Genomic DNA, 19,979 nt, shown 5'->3' with positions numbered 1-19,979 from the left:
TGTCCTGGGGTCTTTCCTTCTTACATAAAGCTGCTGTGCTTAGTGTGGGCTTGCTGATGGCTACAAGAAGCTGAGTTTCGTTGGGGTGGTTGTCACTCAGAGGGAGTGGGACTGCTGAATGCCCTTGGATGAGTTCCTCCAGCTTGAGGCAGAGCCCGTCTCTTCCACCACAGCTGCCCTGCTGCAAGTCCAAACAAAACAGCTGGCACCTGCTCAGTGCCCAACACATCCCCGAGGGCATCATCGAGGGGCAGAAAGTCATGGGCAGGGTGCCTGAGGGCAGGGAGGAGCAGCTCCCAGGCCGTGCTCCCCCTCCCATGCAGCACAGATTGATCTGTATGGGAGCTGTGTGCTCCATGTGCCTCACGGGGAACGTGTAGATTTGTCACGAAGGAACAACCTGTGCTGCTGAAACCCAGCTCTTTCCTGGGTCAGGTGTGGCTCTTTCAGAGCGGAGAGTTGCCCTGAGCAGAAGCACCAAACCCGTGGGATCAGGAAATCCAAAACGTCATAATTCAGGTCAAATTCATGTGTGAGAAGGGGCCAGAGGACAAGTTTGGGTGTTTAACACAAAACCAGTATCTCACCTGCTGAGCAGAGGGCTCAGGTTCTGGCTATCCTGCACTTCCTGTGAAACCAGAGGGGGTTTGGGCTGGCTGTGAGTGTCCCTGTGGGAACTTGCCTGGTTCCTGGGACTTACCCTTCCTCCTGCAAAGCCCCATGTGACTGGTGAGTAAGTGCAAAGTTTCCTGTAGAAAGCACAGCCTTGCTCGCTGTTGCCTTGCAAGAATCTAGTAACTCTTTAGCATCTGGCCACCTCCTCCAAGCATCCAGTGCAGACACAGGAAAGGCTGGATCTGGGATTTCTCTGCCAGAGGCTGGCTGCTTGCTGCGGCAGCTAATGCAATATTCAAGACACCAGTGACACTGCCAGCAGGTGCTGCTGGTTCAGAGGTGGGTTGGCATCCCTCTGTCCTTAGGGGCAGGGTATTCTGTGCAAGTTCCTGCACGCAGCCCACCTCGTTCCCTGCTGGGAGAGCAGCTTGTCTCGGTCACAGCTCCCCTTGGTGGGAAAATGTGTTTTTGCAAAGGAGAAGGTCAGTGTGACCGGTGTGCTAAATGAGAGCTCCCTGCCAACCGGGAAGGAACAGGAGGAGCTGGTGGATCTCTGGCTGGTGCATCTGTGGATGTGTGGTGGCTGCTGCCAGCTCAGAGCCTCAGCTGAGCCTCAGGTCATGGGCATCCTCCTCTCATCCAGCCCAGAACAACACCAGCTCTGCTGTGCTTTGCCTGGCACGAGTGGACAGCCAAAGGCTGTCTGCAAACACAAAATGCAGGTGCTGGGTTCAGCTTTGCTGATGGTTTTATTTCTCCAGGGTGGGAGGATGTGGAGCTGTTAACACTTGGTTGTGAGCCCCTCACGAGGGGCATGCACCAAGCTTAGCTTTGTGCCAGTGAGGGGATGTTGCCAATGTCACAGGCCCTGCAAATGAGAGGTAGTTTGGGGATTTGCAGTGACTCCTCTTGGTTTCGTGTCTCTCAGTGGGCTCTGCTGACATGGGGAACAGCACAGAGCCACCCACCAGCTCAGTCAGGATGTCACTTACTCCGCTTCTTCTTTGGAGATTTGTTTCCCCAAGTACAAAACTTCTGCAATCAGAGACACCATGGGGTCGCAGTTCAGGCTGGCAGCTGCAGTCACATGGCCATCCCTGGAAGGGAAAGAGGAAGAATGTGGATCTTCTCAGAGTACAAAGCTCAGCATAGCAGCATCCCCATGGCACAGTGGCCAGGGAGCAGCTGTATTTCAGAGGGCTCAGGGCAGGGTGGCTGGTGCTGCAGGATGCACAGGGACTCATGGCAGATTGCCTGGCAATGCTGGGAGCTGGGTACTGAGCCTGGGAGCAATGGGGCAGACGGAGAGGAGATGTGTCCCAGGCTCTCTGCCCAGCTGGTGTCATCATTTGGGTTCATTCTCTTCTCCTTCCTTGCCCTGCTTTGGTTTTCTCTGGTTCAGCACCCAGCAGCTGCCTTTAGTGCACAGCCATGGGATGTGGAGCCTCCGTGGGATCTCTGCAGGCTGTAAGAGAGAGGCCTGGGCCCTGTTCCCGGGGCATGGACTGGCCATGGATTCACTCACCTGATGTAAAAGATCAGGAATTTCTGTTGCTCCAGGCTGCCCTTCACAACAGTGTCCGTGTATCCCTTCCCACAGCCTATGAGAGAGAACCTGCTCAGGGAGCCCTGGCACAGCAGTTGCCACCCATCCCACCTCGAAGCCAGTGTGGGTGGGGACAGAGGGGACAGGGGCTGGGACAGGGCTGGGGAGCAGACATGAAGGCCCTGGACAAGCAGAACTGCCTTTGAGCCTCTCCTGGGTTTGGAGAGGGAAGTTCTTCCTCTGTGACCTCTAAGCCACTGGACATCAGCAAAGAACAAGAGCTCTGGGTGACCTCCAGGCCCAGGGCTCAAACTCACCATGGCAGCCAGTCCAGAGCTTGAGCTGCTTCAGGTGAACTCTGCAACCACACTGTGTTTACAAGCCCCAGACCCAGCTGGGTGGGTGAGCAGATGGGCAGGGAAGAAGTTCTGTTCCCCTCTCTCTGCCCCCTCCTACCTGCATAGCGGATGCTTTTCCCAAGCAACGTGGTCCAGAAGTAAGGAACAGTGCGCAACTCCTTCCCTCTCTTCAGCATGTTTAAAGCAGCACAGTGACCTGGGATGAGCCAACAGAGGGAATATTTTTCTTGCAGGTCCTTAAAAATTGTTCCCTGTGTCTCCTGCTGTCTCTTCTGTCCCGTTCCCATCTCCAAGGGAGCTGGGAAGTGATGTGGCTGTGCCCTCACCGTGGGCCTCGGCCACTTGTTGGTGGTGGATGCTGGACCTGTCCCCGTCGAGCAGCGCTACTGGGAAGGTGACCACGTCCCCAGCAGCGAAGACATTCGGGATGTTGGTTTGCATGTGCTGGTGGGACACAGGGCAATTAGTGCAGTGATGAGAGAGAAGGGATGCTGTGTGACCTGGGATACTCAGCTGGCACTCACCAGATCCACCAGGATGGCACCTTTGTCATCTCTGGCAATGGAGGTGCCCTTTAGAAATGTGGAGTTAGGGGTCGACCCTGTGGGGAGAGGAGCAGGGATGAAAGCTCTGCAGGGATGGGGAGGAAATTTGGCCCCACAGTGCCAGTTCCTGCTTGGAACAGAACACTTGGAGCAGTGAGCTGTGCTTGAGCTGGTGCTGAGCCAGTAAAGGGGCAATAAAACCAGGGCCCAGGACACAGCACGCTCTGGGAACAAAGCAGGGACCTGTGGAGCTCGGCAAGAGCCAAAGGCACAGCAAGAGCATAACCAGCTCCTTTCCTCCTGCCAAGTGTGTGCTCATGGGCTGCTGACTTTTCCAGGTGCTTGGGGCCAAGAGGAAGGGCTGGATGATAACAGAGTGGGAAAGAGACTTCAGGGAATGGTGCCCTGGAAATGAACTGAGATGCCCTGGGCATGCTGGATGTTCTCCCCACTCCCAAAGCTGCCTCCCTCTCCCAGCTGGGGTCTCTTACCTATTCCCACCACTACCACATCTGCAGGGAGATTCTCTCCGTTGGCAAGAGCAGCCTCTGCAACCTAGGAAAGAAGGAAGGAACATGAACGAAGGGTTAAAACCTCTGTCCTAATTCCCACAGCCTCCCTGCTGCTTTGCCCTTTGCTGGCTTTTTGATTCCCCAGGTTCGGATCACCTTGTCCAACTAATGTGTGTTTCTGGGGATGTAAAAGAAAATCACACTGTTGTCCCTGGGATAGGAACACTTACTGGTGCCCTTTGAGCCCAGAGCTGTGTTCAGTGAAAAGGAAGGGAGGGTCTAGACAAGGGAAAGGAAAGCCTGATGTAGGCACTGGGTTATACCTCAACTTGGGCTTTTTTCCCCTAAAATTAGCAGTTCAGGGATCACAAAGGCATGACTGACCTTTCCATCCCTTCCTTTCAGCTCACAGAGTTCTGTTTTCATGCAGAACTTCACCCCTTTATTTTGCAGCATCTGAAAAGGACTGGTTTGAGTATTCATTAGGAAATTCCAGGCTATAAAAACAGCTGTACCCAGCCAAAACCCAGGCAGGCAGCTCTGCTGCTGCTCCAGGCTGCAGGGAGGTTCCATTTGTGTCCCTGGCTGGTGCAGGCAGCCTGGGAGCCTGGCTTTTCTCTGCAGTCCTGGTCAGGACTGGTGTATGAGGTGGGTTTGGGATGAAGAATGTGATGGGTGGGGAGGGGAAGATTGGGACCAGCCATGTGTGCCGAGCTCGTGGGTGAGCTGTGGGTGAGGACAGAGGCTGGGCACGCAGAGTTATGACTCAGCACAGGGGCAAGGTTTCCTGGGCTGATGTGGATCCCTGGGCTGCTTGGATACCATGTGTTCTCCATCCTAGAAATCAGCCCCAGATTTTCCTAACCTTCATGGCGACACCTCCAACCTGAGGACCCAGGGTGTGCTGGAAAGGGAACTCCTCTCTTTCCACCACTGAGATGTTTCCAGCCTTGTCTGAGAGGAAGGCAGCCACCTCCATTCCTGCAAGGAAGAGGCATGCCCAAGGTAAGCCTGCTGCAAGCATGAACCTGCACCCTTGGAAACCTTCTCCTCTTCCAGGAGAACAAATCTGATGTGCTGCCAGTGCTGAACTGCTTTGCTGTGCATTTCTGGGCTGAGGTATTTAGCTCCCCCCATGCTTTGTTCTTGTGCACACAGACCTGGATATCAGGAAATGCAAAGAATAGCTTCTGGTTATGTACAAAATAGCTCCTGGTTATGTACAGAATAGCTTCTGGGCCTTAGCCCCTTGCTTTCCCAGTGTTTCTGGGGAATCCAGCTCCTCTGGAGGACAGTGACCTTTTCATAAGGCACATTTCCCTCTGTCCATGTGCAGCAATTGTTTATAGCTCTCAAAGTTTCTGGCTATCAGAGGAAAGAATGAGTGTGTGCTGTGTAATGAGCACCCCCAGCAGCTACAGGGCTCCAGGGAGGATCCCAGCCGGGTAGGAAAGGAACATCCCTTCCCTGAGGGCCTCTGGTTCATGTGCACACGAAACAGAAGGGGGTTTGAGGGCTCTCACTGATGGTTTGACACCCACTCCAGGCTGGTACCTATGAATGAAGCTCCTACAATCACCAGATTCTTTCCAGTTGCCAGCTCCAAGATCTTGCTGGACTCTTCTGGGGTTTGGAGCGTGCACACGTTCTGCAGGTCTGCACCTGGGACTTTGAGGAAACCAGAGCTGAAAGAGAGAGAATCCAGATGCATTTCATGATATAAATTAAACAGAAAGAATAAGAAAGGAGCACAAACCCACAGCTGTGTCATTCCACTCTGCCCTTTTATCTCATCTCCTACCTCCACCTCCCAGTGTTGTCCTGCCTAAAATCCTGTGTGTGGCAAACACCTTGTGCACTCACTGGCTGCCTGTTGCAATGAGCAGCTGGTGGTACTTCTGAGAGGACCCATCCATGAAGTGAACCTTCTGCTTCTGGAAATCCACTGACACTGCCTGCAGGAGAGAGGGGGCACAGAGCAGACAGGTACCTGTGATCCACTCTCTGTCCTGCCTGTGCCTGTGTGCCCTGTTTCTGGACACTCAGGTGAGATGAGGGATGCTGAGGTCCTCTCTCCCACTTCCCACAGGTCCATCCGTGGATACACAGATCAGTGTTACACCCTCCCCATGGCAGGAACAGGATCACCCACTGAGGACTGAGCTCAGCTGCACTGGTACCTCTTTCTCTGTCCAGAACTCTATGCCCTGGGCCTGGAGGAATTCAGGTTTCCTCAGGTAAACATCCTCGGCTTTCAAGTTCATTTCCTGGAAACACAACAAAAGCATGAAATGCAGCACTTCTTACAGGCAGCAATTGTCCTGGAGTGTTCACTGGGGAGTCAGTTTGCAAAAGAGGTGAATTTTGCATTAGTGAATCACAGCTCCCCACACCGCCCCACCACCTTGTCCCCACCCTCAGAAAAACCATCAAACTTTAGTGGGAAGAACTCAATAAAAGGAGATAAAGCCATCAGCTTATGTTGACTCTGATCAAAGACTTTCCAGGAGGAAGAAGATGTTTCCCTGGAAATAACACCCCTGTTCCTCTTGGATTCCTCAGCACTCCTGCTTTGCTCACTCCAGTGCTCCTGGCCCCGAGTGTGGCCCATGTCACACGTGGTGCCCGGGCACAGTCCTGCCCTCATCACACACGAACCTTGCTCAGTTTGGACTTGTCATAGGGAACATGCTTCTCTTTGGTGGCCATGATGATCCTGCCAGTGAATCCCTCCTGGCGAAGAGTCTCTGCACACACCAGGGCAGCCACACCTACAAGAGATGCTCATCTCAGCCCTCTGACACATCTCTGTGGAGGAGGAGGAGGAGGAGGAGCAGGTCAGTCCTCCCTGGAGAGGAGAGTGGCAGCTCCCAGTGTGTGTGGAGAGGGAAGATCCCTTCACTGACCTCCCCCCAGCAGCAGCATCGTGTTCTTGTTGAGGAGGCACCTCCTGCTTGCATCCTTCACCCTCAGGCTGCTTTCAAGGTCCTGCAACAAAGTGCAAAATGCCGAAGTCACACACAGCCTGAGGTGCTGCCTGTGCTCAGTGACAGCAGGTAAGGCCAGTACCTTCTTTTTTGCTGTAATAAACACCTTTCCATCTTCCACTGTTACCTGAGGGAGGGAAAGGAGAGGTTTTTTAAGTGCTGCATCCATGAGGTTGTGGTAGGAGCTCTCCTGGGAGATCCCGGTCCAGTGTGCCATCTGTCTCTGACTCTGATCTTGGATGTCACATGATGCTGAGGAGCTCATGAGCTTTTCTTCTCATCCCAAGAGCACTCAGGAAGAGCTGTAAATCCTCTTTTTCATTCCAAAAGCATTTGTGCTGACTCTGAGGGATACCAGGATCTACAGCATCACCTTTCATTGAAAGGAGCTTTAGGGCAGGGAATTACACAATCCCAAGAAACCACCCCAAGGATCATCCCTTGTGTTGAAGCTCTGTGGGACAGAGCTGTGGTCAGAGCAGGGGGCTTTCAGTTGGTGTCAGGGACATGGAGCTTGTGAGAGAGAATGAATGTGAGAGGCACCCAGATGAGAGGACAAGAAGTCACCTTAAAGCAGGAGATACAGTCCAGAGCAGGGTATTCCTCGATGTCTCCAGTCCTGATGTTAAAGCAGGCCCCGTGCCAGGGGCAGCGCAGCCTCTCCCCTCTCAAAACCCCTGCAAGAGAACCCCCAGCCCCAGCTGGGCAGTGAGAACCAACCTCCCCAATGTGTTCTTTTCCCCCTGCCCTGAGCTGGGGTTACCTTTGCTCAGCGGGGCACCGTAGTGGGGACATTTGCTGCCCAGAGCACGGAATTCCTTCCTGTTCCTCACCAGCAGCACTGGGTAGCCAGCCACCATCACCTCCAGGAGCCTGGGGCAGAGGTGCAGAGGTGGGCACAGAACCATCTAAATCCCCACCACTGCCCCCAGGTACTCACTGTCCATCCCCAACGTCGTCCTCCCTGCAGACCTCGGCGGTGACGGTGTCATCGCCGTCCATGCTGGTGGCTGCTGGGAGCTGGTCGATGTCAGGCACTCAAGGGGACCCAAATTTCTGATGCAGCAGCAAAATGACTTTCAACTGGTGGAAAACACCCATTTGAATTTTGTGTCTGAACCCAACATCCGTTCCTCTGCCCTTTTCTCCTCTGAATTAACCAACTTCTTGTTTTCAGCCCCGAGTCCCATTAAACTCAACTGCAGAGCAGATGTGATTAATGGCTCTTGTAAACAAATACAATTATTTATGGGGAGGTGCTGCTGCCATATCCCATGTCTCCCTCAAATTGGGTCTAAAGAGATGCTTCAGCCTCTCCAAAGCCTCTCCAACGTTTGTGCAGAGATGTTACTCATGGTAATTGCTCTGAAAGCACTAATTCCTGCCCAAAATGCCTCCTGGGCTAGAAAACAGTCAAACCTCTTGGTCCTTAATGCTGTCCCTGCCTTAGCAGTCATTGAGAGGCTGATTAGGAATCTCCCTCTCTATTTTGGAGAGAAAAAAGCAAGAAATGGAGCAGAGGAAGGTCATTCAAGGCAGGTTTCAGTGCAGGGTGGTGACTTGCTCCTGCAAATCCCCACTGCACCGCTGCCCCGATCCCAGGTTCTTTAAAAGAAGCATCAGTGGGTACTCACCTGGTCCTGCCAGGGGGGTTCAGGCACCCATCCCCCAGGTCAGAGAGCCACCACTGCTTCTGTCTGCGACTTTCTCCTGTGAGGTGACACCCTGGTGTCTCACCACAGATGTTCTGCCCACTGCCAGCCCACGGCTGGTGATGCTCTCCCCGAGTTGCACAACATCCCCATCCATCAGGAGACGTGGCTCCTGGAAGCAGCTGCCTGTCAGGGAGTTTTATCTGATTTCTGCAACTGGCCTGGGCCTAATTAAGGGTATTTTGCTGGGGTTTAGAGTTGCAAAAGAATTGAGGGCACATAGGAATTATGGCACAGGTGTGGTGTAAAGATGGGGTGTGTCGTGGGCACTGCGACCAGAAACTCGAGGGGATGCAGTGATATCCCACGGTCCCTTCCCACTGCCCCTTTTCCTGATGGAAAGCATTCCAGCTCCACACAACACATTTTTGCAGCACTTGGGAATGTTATTGCTACTTTTTACATATTTCAACAACGTTTAAAATTCTTTAATTTGATCTTTGGGTAGGATTTTTCTCTGTTGATTTTAAGGAGCATGAAGTGTTCAGCAGCTCTGCACGTGCCTTAAATCTCAGCTCTGCTCCTGGTTCAGTCACTGATGTCCAGGCACACGATCCCATCATCCCTTGGCCCGTGAAGGATGGCATGGAGCAGGAGGGTGCTGCTTGCTGTGCTATTTTTACAACGAAGTGGGAGTTGCAAAATACCGGGAGTAACACCTACACTGTTTGTGTCTCCTCTTGTTCTTATCTCTATTTCACAGTCAATATGTTTCACAACTTAAAATATGCCTCAAAAATTAAGGGGGGAAAAAGTTACTAACAGCCTGCTTCCATCATCTCCCTTGCAGAACAGGAGATCCGCAGGGATCAGCTCCCTGCCAGCAGCACCTTCCCAAATCCAGCAGCAGGGGGGATAAAAATCCTTTAGTGGGTATGACCCGGAGAAGAAGGCACGTGCAGGATGCTGGATAAGTGCAGGCAGGATTATTTGGGAAGCAGTTCAATTCATGGAACCCTGTAAGCCGTGAGCACCCCTTCCTCCAGAGCAGGATACCGGGACACTGCCGTGTCCGGATAATCCCGGCCCACGGGCTCTGCGCACCCACGATGGGCACAGGAATGAGGAATTTTCTCACAGCACCAATGAGCAGCTTCTGGGCTCTGCCCTCCTGGCCAGGAGCCTGAATGTGAAGCAATTTGGCTGCCAAATGTCCGTATTTAAATTCTCTGTAATTATTCCCCAGAAGCACGTTCCCACGTGGAGGAGCAGCAGCCCTCGCGGAGCGTTCTCTGACTCAGCAGAAATCGCTGGAAAAACCTTTGCTCACAGATGGAAATCTCCAGCGAACAGGCAAAGGGGCAGGTACAGAGGCGTGCAGCTTTGGGATGAGGCAGGTGGAGCTTGATCCTGTGCAGGGACATTTGCACTGCAGGGCTGAGCAGCAGATCTGGCTGCTGGATGCCAATGGATGCTGCTGGATGCAGCCGAGCACCCAGGAAAGGCTTTTGTAAAGTGCAAAGGAAAAGGGCAAAACAAAATGCCTGACAGAGGCAAGGATGATAGAAAGGATATAGAAAAGGTGATTGACAAAGGATAGAAAGCAGAAAAGGGCATTGGATGCCCTTCAGAGAGAAGGTTGGGTTGGCTGCAGGGATGTTGGTGTGTGTCAGGAACACACAATATGCCCTCGAGGGACTGGGATGGGATTGGAGGCAGATTTTCAGGAAGATGCTCTGTAAACATCTTTTGGCCCTTTTTAGGTAAACCAGAGGTGGTTACTCAGAGGGTTTTAGAGTTCATTCACTGGTTCATTACTTTGCTTGTAGCACAAGTCAGGACTAAACACAGGAAGGAAGAGAGGAAAAGGAAGTGGTGCCCTCAACCACAAACAGAGCCCAGGTGGGCATCAGATATCTGTGAGCTGATCTGCCACCCACGTTGGTGCTGAGTCACACGAGCTGCTGAGCTGACCTTGGATTTTATTTTAGGTACCTTCACTTCTGCTGTGTCTCCTTGGTGTTGCTGGCCCTCCAGAAAACTCAGGTTTAGAGGCAAGGATTTAAGGGGTGTAACTTTCCTCCCTTCAAGTTCCCACCACCATCAGCTGGTGTAGCACATTTTTTCATGCCATGGCTGTGTGGATGCAACTTTTTTCCCACCTTTTTCCCAGCTCACCCAGCTCAGGGCCCTTCTCTGCCCTACCAGACCCGCTAATTTTAACAAGCAGCACCCACAGAGTCAAATCATAGGAAAGCAGCTCAGTGGCAGGAAGAGGAAGCGAGGTGAAACCTGCAGCGGAGCTGAAGTGATTAATGGGGCACTGCTCTCAGAACAGCTTGGTTTGTGATATTAATAACAAGAGAATTCAGGAGGGAACCTAACCAGTTCCAAGCTGCAGAGCCAACAGCAGCAGGAGATGCAGCGGGGAAGCTCCTGTGCTTGTATTTGTAAAATAGGAGGAACTGAGTGGGCTCAGAGGGTGTGATGCTGATCTGGGTGTAAGGGCTGGGATGTGCTTCCACCTTGGAGGACTCATTCTTAACCTGTCTGAAATGCAAATAAACCCCACGTAGTCATAAATGCATTGTCAGGTAATCATAAAGCACATGCATATTCATCAAAAATTACTTAAACTTGAGATTGGTGAATTAAACACAGAAAAAAATGTTTATCCCACAAGGGAAGAAGACAAGGAAAAGGAAATATTTAGTGGGATGGATTTGCTTACAGGGTAAGAATAATTACATGTGGTGTTTCACATTTTCTTCCTAAGCATTCGTGTCTGGTGATGGTGAGAGATGGGACACAGGCCTGGCAGACACCTGGCACCACTTCTCCACGGTGAACATTGCAAAAGGAAAGAAGGAACCTGAAACTTCACTAATAACAGCACATAAACTGTTCAGAAAGTTGAAATATTTGGGGCATGGCAGCTGCTGGAAGCAGAGAACTGTAAGGAACTGCCCGTGCTGCTGTGCTCGGAGGGGATTTGCCAGTCAGTGTGTTCTCAATGGAATTTTGCTAATCCCATGGCATACCTGTGCAGCTGGAGTGAGGAGAGAGCACATCCTTCGTGCCACCGGTTCATGACAGCTGCTCCAGCCCAAGCCCTTGAGAAACAGTCGAGCCTGCAGCATCCTTAGGGACACTGCTGTCAACACAGGTTTCTCCAACAAGTCCCTTGTGCCAAGTCCTGAGGAAAAGAAAAATATCCTTCCAGTCCTGGGAAAAAGGAGGAAGGCCAAAAGAAGAGTATCCAGATCAACCTGCCCTGGGGTCATTTATCATGTGGGCAAAGCAGACTCTGCCTGGGTGGTTTGGGAACATCCCCACATGCCAGGCTGCAGAAGGCAGCTGCTGTGCCCAGTCTGCAACTGGCATCTGGCACCAGAACATCCTGATTCTGTAAAGCTCCCAGGAGATATTGTATTGCGGGAATGATCTCAGGAAGGATGAGCAGCCTGGGCAGCAGAACACCTGCAGGGCTGGTGAAAACAGTGGGAGGTGGGAGGGAAAGCCTTCCCTCAGGACAGGGAGCTTGCAGACCTGGCCAGGGTGAATGGACAGGCTGAGGTGCAAGCGCAGATGATTTCCTCTGCCAGATGAGTTCAAGTCCTGAGGTCAGCGGTGAAGTGCTGCACATTTTGGCATTTCTTGCATTAAATCCTGGAGCTGCTCACCACACTCACAGAGACTGAAATCCCTTTCTCCCATGACCACAGCAAGTTCTACCTGGAGAATATCCGGCTTCCACATCAGGAAAATGTTCCTGGCTGGAAGGGGTAGATGCTCAAGTCTGAATTGATTTCAGCTCTCTCCACAGCTGCCTCTGCAATGCCTGGGCATGCTTTGCCATGCAGAACCTGCATTTTGCACAGTAGATCCTTTCATAAGTGTGGAGTTCCAGACTTCCTGAATGGAGATGTGGATATATAAAGCATTCCTACATATCTGACTTCTTATGGCCTAAGCAGACAGAGTGGTGACACAGTTTAGAGAGGGATGGAGACAACAGCTAATTAAAGTTTGGAAGCCAAGCTGCTTGATTTGTTTTGAGCTCTTGGACTCCTCAGATTACTTCAGGTGTGAGCCAGGTCTGGCATTAGGTGAGCAGATGGGTTTTATGACTCCCTGGATGCACAAAGGCAGATTAAGGGAGGGAGGCTTTCCAAAAACAGGAGCATAACTTGTGCCTGGCTCCCACATTTGTTGGCTCCGGTGAGTCCTCTGTGGCATTTGGGAGCAGAGTGGGCTCCTCATTAAAGAAGGGATGGTGGAACTGCAAAAAGCACACCCAAACCCCCATCCAGGAGTAGTGGGGAGCATCTAGGGGCGACAGAGTTCAACTGGCAGAATTCCTATGGTGGATTACCACTAAACTGTCAGCTTTTTTTTTTGTGGAAAACGGATTCATCTCTCAGCTGTGCTGCAGAGAAACTCCAGCCTGGGAAAGGGAGACAAAAACGATTGTCCAGCTATTGAATAAAATTCCGTACCCTCGATTTACACCCCGAGTGCTGCTGGAAAGCCCCCGCTATGGGATTAGCTGTGGTGCCCGTGGTATTATGGGATGGACCTGGGCACGTCCTTGCCGGTATCTGCAAGGAGTCCCCAGCCCTGCTGGGAGCAGGCACCGGCAGCCACCCGGCACCAGGCTGAGCTGCCTCCCCGCAGAAAACGAGGTCGTTTGGGGACAGCCGGAAAACTTCTGGAAATTTGGGTGAAAAAGGCAGTATCTCCAAATAGGTGGGAGTGAGGAATCCCATCGGATCTGGCTCCCCGTTCTCCAGCGGGCGTGCAGGGACCTCTTGTGGCAGCTGCGCCCGGGAGCTCCCGTCGCTGCTCTTGCGTTCGGGTTCTTTTGGGACAAGCCTGGCTCCCGAGCCTGTGGCGTGTGGTTGAATATTTGGCCTGATCTGCTGTCAAGGGACTTGTTTGTAACTGGGCTTGGAAGTCTCCAGTTCCAAAACCGCCCCCGGTTAATGCCATTGCTGCAGAGGAAGGAAGACAAGGAGAAAAGGCTGGAATCGGGGTTGTAAGAAACTACAGCTCAATGGGAAGTCCTGGTAAAGTTAAGTAAAATCTGGGCTAAAATGAACCAAAAAGTAGTTTATATGTAACTGTTGGTAGTGCTCTAGCAATGGGATCAAAGTCCTTGAATCAGAGGCTAAATTAATCACGGCTTAAATTCCTCCCATGCAGAAGTGGTAGGTAAAAGCTCTCCAGTCTCCAGAAATATTTTAACTGTTCCTGTCCCCGAGCCTGGCTGAATGCTCATCTTTAGGATAAACACACCACAAATAGAGGAGCCCCTGGGAAATGGGGCTGGGCTTGCAGGCATTCCATGGTCTGGGATTCTCCCTGCAGGCAGGTGAAGGGCAGAGGTGTCACCAGGGAAAGGGGCAGTCAAGATTTTTTGAGGCTAAAACACCACGGATGACTTCTCATTTGGAAACCGGCTCTATGCAGTTTTATACTCAATTAATTGTTAAACGCTTTTTCTCCTCAGTGCCCTGAGCAGCCCAGCACGTCTCCAAGGCACATCTCTCTTTCCTCAGCACATCTTATGCTGAACAAAAATGTCTTTGCATTTGGTCTTCTCAGTAACAGATTAGCCTGTGTGATCCTTCGAGTCCTAATACACGAGATTATTTAAAATCTCCTGAGTACTCAGGGCTGCCTACTACTTCAGGCAGTGTCTCCCTGCCACGTAACTGTTATGAAAGTACATTGTCTTGCCTGGCTTTTAAGCAGATTTGTGCAGCATGAACAGATGCTTTTCTACCAATTGGGACTATCATAGAAACACAGAATCGTTTAGGTTGGAAAAGAACCTCACCCATCTCCCAATTCGATTTAATCACTCAGCGTCCCTTCCATCCGTGTGTACTTGATATTTTTGTGTCCATCACCCCAGAGCCAGGACAGCAACTAAGAGCTCAGGCTCCACACGCTTCTGTTTCAGCGAAGAGGAAGTAGAAGATTTCATCCAAAATTAATACCTCAAAGGAGAGGTAGAGTTTGACATTAATCGGTGTGTACACGGTGACTCATCCCGGCGGCAGAAGGGGAAGCGAGGACTGTGCAGCAGCTTCTGCTGGAGACATCAAAAAGCAACAAGAGAGAGATCAAATTACGGGAAGCTGGAAAAGCAGCATAGTTGTAGGGTAGGACTAAAATTGTGGCTACGGGATCGTGAATTTCCACAACCTTCAGACAGCAGAGCTGGGGTATCCCAGACATCAGGGGAGCTCCTCTCAGGATCAGACATGGGACAGGGGGATGGGGGATAACAGAGCAGAGCATTTTTAGGCAAGGCAATCAGATGTTTTTCCGTGCTCGGTGTGCCGATCAGCCCCGGTGGTGTGGTCTGGGGGGGTCCTGACCCGGGGTGACCGGTGGCTTGGAGAGCTTCTGCCCAAGGAAACAATCACGGTGACGGGCATCACCTGCCGGGGATGCTTTGAGGTGAAGGAGCACCGGCCGCAGCACCTCATGGGCGAGGCGTTCGGCCACCCGGTGCCACCAAAGTGGGGGAGGAACCTCCGGGGACCGAGGGAAGTGCCCCCAGCTCCCGCAGAGCGACGGGACACGCGTTCCCCGCTCCGTGCCACGCTCTCAGCCAACTCCAGGCTGGCGCCGCTTCTGCCGTGCGATGCCGGGGAAGGCGGATACATCCCCGGGGGCTCAATTCCCGTCCTCCCGCTCTCCGTGTCCCACGCCCCGACGGGAAGCGCTGCCGCTGCGTGTCCGCATCCCTGCGCGGGGGGATGCGGGAACTGCCAGCCCCAGCAGCGGGGCGGCCCCCGACCCTTCCCCTCGGGGGCGATGCTCGCTGTGCCCCCGCCCGGGCGATGCGCATCGCGGCCGGGGCAGGGCGGGGCGGTGCCCGGGGCGGTGCCGCTGCCCAGGGCGGGCTCCGGGGCTGGGCGAGGCGGACCCCGTCGGGCAGCGAGGCCGGTCCCATGGGAGCCCGGGGAAGGCAGCGGGCCGCTGGATGCCCATGGCTTTCAGCCGGGGCTGCTGGTGGTGGCCGGTTCCTTCGCCGCTTTCCGCCTGCTGAACCGGGGGCTGGAGCGGCTCGTGCCGCCGCCGCCCTCGGCCCGGCGCAACCGCTGGAAGTGGCGCAACATCTGGACATCGCTGGCGCACAGCGTGCTCAGCGGCGGCGGGGCGCTGGCCGGGTGAGCGGCACCGCGGAGCCCCGGAGAGACACCGGGCTCCCGGGGGACACTGGGAGGGAATGGGGCGTCCAGGGACCCCGACGGGAACCTGCGGCCAAGGGGGCACGAAAGGAAATGGGGGTGTTGGGGACCTTGGGGAGCGTGGGGACTTGCAGACTGGGGGGCACTGAGAGAGGGAGGAAGGTCCGAGGGACACCAGGGGATAGGGAGTCTCCAGGGAAAACAGGTGGCTGTGGGTGGAGCAGGGCGACAAGAGGTCTCCGGGGGGGTCGGTAGCACCAGGTGGGTACTGGGGACACTGGGATGGAAATGGGGAAGCAGAGGCACTGCCTGACACTCACAGTCTCTCTCCCCACAGGTTCTACCTCCACCCCGAGCTGTCCAAGGACCTGGTGGGCACACACCCGCCCGGGGCGCACAGCCTGGTCGCCGTGTCTGTAGGTGAGGTGTGGCGAGTGGGCTGTGCCCTGTTCTGTCCCCCGGGGGGTCTTCACGCGCTCGTCGGTGCCTGACACCAGCCCCTCGAGCCATGTCGCGATGTCTCAGGCACCTCAAACAATCGCCCTATTCTTGGCAAAGGACAGTGGCTCCTTTCTGTCCCACGGCACCCGCAGCCAGGAGGTACTGGGCACCGGGCTGCCCTCCACCGTCCTCGGGGGGAGCCAGGCCTTGGGGCATCCCAAACGTGCCCACATGGGGTTGGTGGAGTTAGTTGGTGCCTCTTCCTGGGAGTATGTTGTACAGAGTGATTGCGAGAGGCACTCAAAACACACCAATTTCCTTCTTTTGCTGTGTGTGATCCTGTTCTGTGTGTGACTTCCCACCCACACGGATGTGACCATCACTTCCCTGGGGGAGCTGCCCAGCCCAGTCAGGTGCAGAGCCCACTGGGGCAGGGGGGATTCGCTGGCACAGCCCTTCCTGACCCCCTTTTTGTTCATGGACTCCCTGACCCCAGGTTATTTCCTTGAAGACTTTGTGGACATGTTATGCAATCAGAAGCTTCATCAGTCCTGGGAGCTGCTCTTTCATCACTCTGTGGTGAGTGCACCAGCACAGGTACCACCAGCGAGGCTGGGGATAGGGGACACGAGTGGGGCTCCTGCTGTTGTTAGTGTGGGCGTTTCCTTCCTGCCACAAAACATCTCTGATTTTATTTCCTGGGGAGAGCAGCCCAGACAGCAGGGCTGGGAGCTCCTTTTCATCCTGCAGGGCTCTGTACTCTTTGAGGATTTGCAGAAAGGCACCCAAAAATGGGGTAGGAAAAAACTATGTGTACATAAAGTATGGGGGCAGAGAGCTGGGCTGATCCACAACAGTGTCACTGACAGCAGTGACCCAGGTGTCCCCGCTGGCACAGGTGAGCAGCTCACCTCCTGTGGCTCTTGCCCTCTTAAGCACCTTCGAGGAAGGGCTGCACACCCCCTCCATCCACCTCCCGCTCCCTAGGGTGCTTTCCTCTCCTTTGGGGCTGGTGTGGCTGGAGCAGCTGTGGTGCAGGACTCCCGCTCCAGTGCCTTCTGCTTGTCTTGCTGTGCCCACTGTGGGTTTCTCTCTGATCACCTCTGATGCCCAGGTGCCAGAGTGTTCGACCCAACCAAAACAATTCTGTGATGCTGAGACTGTGAATGCTGCAGGACAGGGGGGTGGCACAGCCTAGAGCTGAGCAGCAGAGATGCTGCGGGGTTCAGGGGAGGCTCAGGGGTGTGCAAGGCCTGGGGAGGGGGACAGGGACAGTGCTGACACTCACCTGGGATGAGTCAGGGGAGGCAGTGGTCAGACCTGCTCTCTCAGTGAGCCCTGGGGCTCTGCTGGCTGCTGCTGGTGAGCCGAAAGTTCATCTCCACAATAGAGCTAATTCAAGCCAAGACAGTGACTTAACGAGCAGGGAGCAGATAATCTCATTACAGAGCCCATACAGAGAACAGCATTAATAGCATAAACCAAAGGACTGAGTGTGCTGAAGCATGGGCAGGCAGAGCCTGTCCCCCTGCCTGGCAGGGAGGGTGCAGGGCAGGAATCCTGTCCCCAGCAGCCCTGTCCTCTGCTGCAGCACCCAGCAGCTCCAGGGTGCTTCAGGCCACGATGGGGGCATCCCATGGGGCTCTCTGATGCACCAAAACCACCTAATCCCTGCAGGATGTCTGTTCTGGGGAGAAGCCCTGAGCCAGCAGCAGCCGTAGCCCTGGGCTACAGTCTCCCTTCCTGTCCATTCACTGTGTGTGGAAAAACCTGCTGGGCCACAATGGGCTGCATTCCCCAGGCCACAAACAGCAGGGTTAGGTCAGGCTGCTTTGTCTCAGCCTGGGGCTTAGAGAGTTGTTTTCCTTCTATTCCTGCTGGAACAAAAAAACCCACTCAGGTTTCATGCAATGGTAAAGAGGTGCCAGAGGCTGCAATGCTGCAGGGATGACCAGTGGTTTGGCACTGCAGATGGTCTTTTCCACCTCTGCTCCATTCTGTGCCCAAGCGTGGAGAGTTCCAGCTTGCAACAGCTGGGAGCAACCAGCCCCTGGGCTCAGCCCCTCTTGTCTCTCCTTCCCAGGTGATTGTCTGCTTTGGTATTGCAGTGCTGCTCCACCAGTACGTCGGCTTTGCCCTCGTGGCTTTGCTGGTGGAGATCAACTCCATCTTCCTCCACCTGCGGCAGATCCTGCTCATGGCCAACCTGGTGCACACCACCTGCTACCGCCTCAACAGCGTCATCAACCTGGGCACCTACGTGGTGTTCCGCATCGCCACGCTGGCCTGGATGACCCACTGGCTCTTCCTCAATCGCCAGAATGTGCCCCCGGCCACCTACGCTGTGGGCACAGTGGGCATGGCAATCATGACACCCATGAACATCATCCTCTTCTACCGCCTGCTGCGGAGCGACTTCTTCAAATCCAGGCGGGATGTGCAGCGGGAGAAGGAGGAATAGCCCCCTCACCTGCGAGGGGGAGCAGTGCCAAGCCCATGGAGCAAGTGGAGGGTGAACGTGGCTATTTCAGTACCTTGCAGGGAGGGTCTGCACTGACAGAGCATCCAGGCTTTTCTTGTGGCTCAAGATCCTGGGCCCTGCGCAGCAGAGGAGGTGCTCGTGGACCAGGCACTGTGGCTCTGCTCCCCAAACGCCTTTGGATGATGTGGTCGGACAATTGGGAGCTGCTCAGAGAAGCCTCAACAGCTCTCACAGCTCCCTGAGGCACCGCTGAGATGAGAAGGGGACAGAGCAGCACTGTTTCCCCACTGTTCTTCCGGACATCCCAACACCACAGGGTGTTTCCAACCCCTTTGGTGCTGCAGCCCCCAGCGTCCCATCAGCCACAGGACGCTGTGTCCTCCATGGCATCTCCCATGGGAACACCACCAGGCAAGACAGGCTCCAAGGCAACGGTCAGTAAAAACCAAACTCTGCACTGAGCCCTCTCTGAGGAGACTGTCTCAGGCTGAGACCTGGCTGGGTGGCTGCTGCCCGCTGTGGGGTCCAGCTCGGGGGCAGCCCCAACCTCTCCTGACGACTGGAGCATTTTTCATGGTGTTTTGTCCCCAGATAATTTTAAGTGCCCATAAATGAGCGTGGGAGACCGCAAGTGGCTGGAGGGAGGATGCTGTGTGATGGTCACTTCCCACAGATGTGGGGTTTTCAGGCAGCTTTTAGGATTCAGGCATCTGTTGGGAATGACAAGTCATGCTGCAGAGCCCAGTGTAACACTCTCACCTGGCAGCAAAGGCTCTTACTAACACGAGCTTTTAATAAATGGCTGCAAATGAAATGGCTTGAGGGGAAGGGACTGAGAGGGGACAAAAGGACTCAGCATCCCAGCCCACTCTGGGGGTGTGTCACTGCTTAGCACAGTCCTTACCCTGTGTCTCCCTGCCATGGAGTGAAAATACACTGTACACTGGCACACTCTACCTTTCTTACTGTTTTGGGCTTTTTTCCCTGCCCCTCTCCTTTCTGTGGAGGAAGACAAAGGTTTTTACATGTATTTTACTCCACATTTCCTTTTCCCCACCGATTCTCACACACTGGATTGTTTCCCAGCAGCCCAGCACTGTGTATATAACAAGATCATCCCACTTGGGGTTACATGCACCAGTCTGGAGAAATCCACTGGACCAGTCACATTTCCTTTGTGTGGCAAATAAGCTTTAACGCAAAATCTCCCATTTGGTTTGAAGAGCTTGGGGACAGGCTGGAACAAGGCACTGCTCAGAGAGGGTGGCACATGTTTTGAGGAGGGATACACATTCCTGCTGGGCAGGGAAAGATGAGTGATCTGTGGGCAGTTTGGAGGCTGGAAACAATGCATGGCCAAAGCTGCTTATGTTTCTATTTGTGGAGAGCAGGGAAGCTTCCAGGTGCTGCGGACACCTGCTCCAGGTTTGGGTTTGTCACCTCAGGCAGTGTTGAGGTGCCTGTGTGCCCCTCACAGCTCCCAGCTGGAGCAGAACTGTCACCCAGGGCTTTCTCTTTGGTTTGAGCCACGTACTCCCAGTTTTCCAGGAGCTGCTCTGCTGATCCCTTAGCACAACCTCTGCATCTGCTAAAAACGCTGCCTCTGCTCTCCAGCCTCTGCCCACACCAGAG

General features: G+C 54.0%; 2 protein-coding genes and 1 long non-coding RNA gene across 9 annotated transcripts; 2 read left to right on the top strand and 1 right to left on the bottom strand.

The window, feature by feature from the left end:
* Positions 1 to 1,345: 1,345 nt before the first annotated feature.
* On the bottom strand, positions 1,346 to 11,279 carry LOC104691208 (apoptosis-inducing factor 3-like). Of its 7 annotated transcripts, XM_019287696.3 has the most exons (20): positions 8,199 to 9,488; positions 7,505 to 7,647; positions 7,328 to 7,437; positions 7,132 to 7,241; positions 6,647 to 6,691; positions 6,484 to 6,565; positions 6,236 to 6,348; positions 5,758 to 5,844; positions 5,441 to 5,532; positions 5,132 to 5,262; positions 4,443 to 4,558; positions 3,962 to 4,033; positions 3,557 to 3,620; positions 3,045 to 3,121; positions 2,847 to 2,964; positions 2,618 to 2,716; positions 2,479 to 2,530; positions 2,141 to 2,216; positions 1,608 to 1,712; positions 1,346 to 1,483 (listed from the first exon to the last, which is right to left on the bottom strand). In XM_019287696.3, the coding sequence occupies exons 2-20, from the start codon at positions 7,564 to 7,566 to the stop codon at positions 1,475 to 1,477; spliced, it is 1,620 nt and encodes a 539-aa protein (XP_019143241.1). In that variant the 5' UTR covers positions 7,567 to 7,647; positions 8,199 to 9,488; the 3' UTR covers positions 1,346 to 1,474. The 7 variants fall into 7 exon arrangements, with proteins under 7 accessions (XP_019143241.1, XP_010400929.2, XP_019143239.1 ...); XM_010402627.4 differs by lacking the exon at positions 2,479 to 2,530; XM_019287694.2 differs by lacking the exons at positions 1,346 to 1,483; positions 1,608 to 1,712; positions 8,199 to 9,488 and adding an exon at positions 11,258 to 11,279 and having other exon boundaries at positions 1,719 to 2,216.
* Positions 6,347 to 12,725, top strand: LOC109145009. Its single transcript, XR_002046128.2, has 3 exons — positions 6,347 to 6,633; positions 9,463 to 9,581; positions 10,993 to 12,725. It is a non-coding gene; the product is annotated as an uncharacterized LOC109145009 (long non-coding RNA).
* A 2,263-nt stretch (positions 12,726 to 14,988) lies between these two features.
* Positions 14,989 to 19,303, top strand: TLCD2 (TLC domain containing 2). Its single transcript, XM_039563042.1, has 4 exons — positions 14,989 to 15,403; positions 15,762 to 15,844; positions 16,362 to 16,444; positions 17,949 to 19,303. The coding sequence occupies exons 1-4, from the start codon at positions 15,048 to 15,050 to the stop codon at positions 18,324 to 18,326; spliced, it is 900 nt and encodes a 299-aa protein (XP_039418976.1). The 5' UTR covers positions 14,989 to 15,047; the 3' UTR covers positions 18,327 to 19,303.
* Positions 19,304 to 19,979: the final 676 nt, after the last annotated feature.

Source organism: Corvus cornix, chromosome 19, assembly GCF_000738735.6.
Source record: "Corvus cornix cornix isolate S_Up_H32 chromosome 19, ASM73873v5, whole genome shotgun sequence".
Taxonomy (NCBI): Eukaryota; Metazoa; Chordata; class Aves; order Passeriformes; family Corvidae; genus Corvus; species Corvus cornix.
The sequence above is the reverse complement of the archived record's forward strand: the minus strand, read 5'-3'. Positions and strand labels throughout refer to the sequence as shown.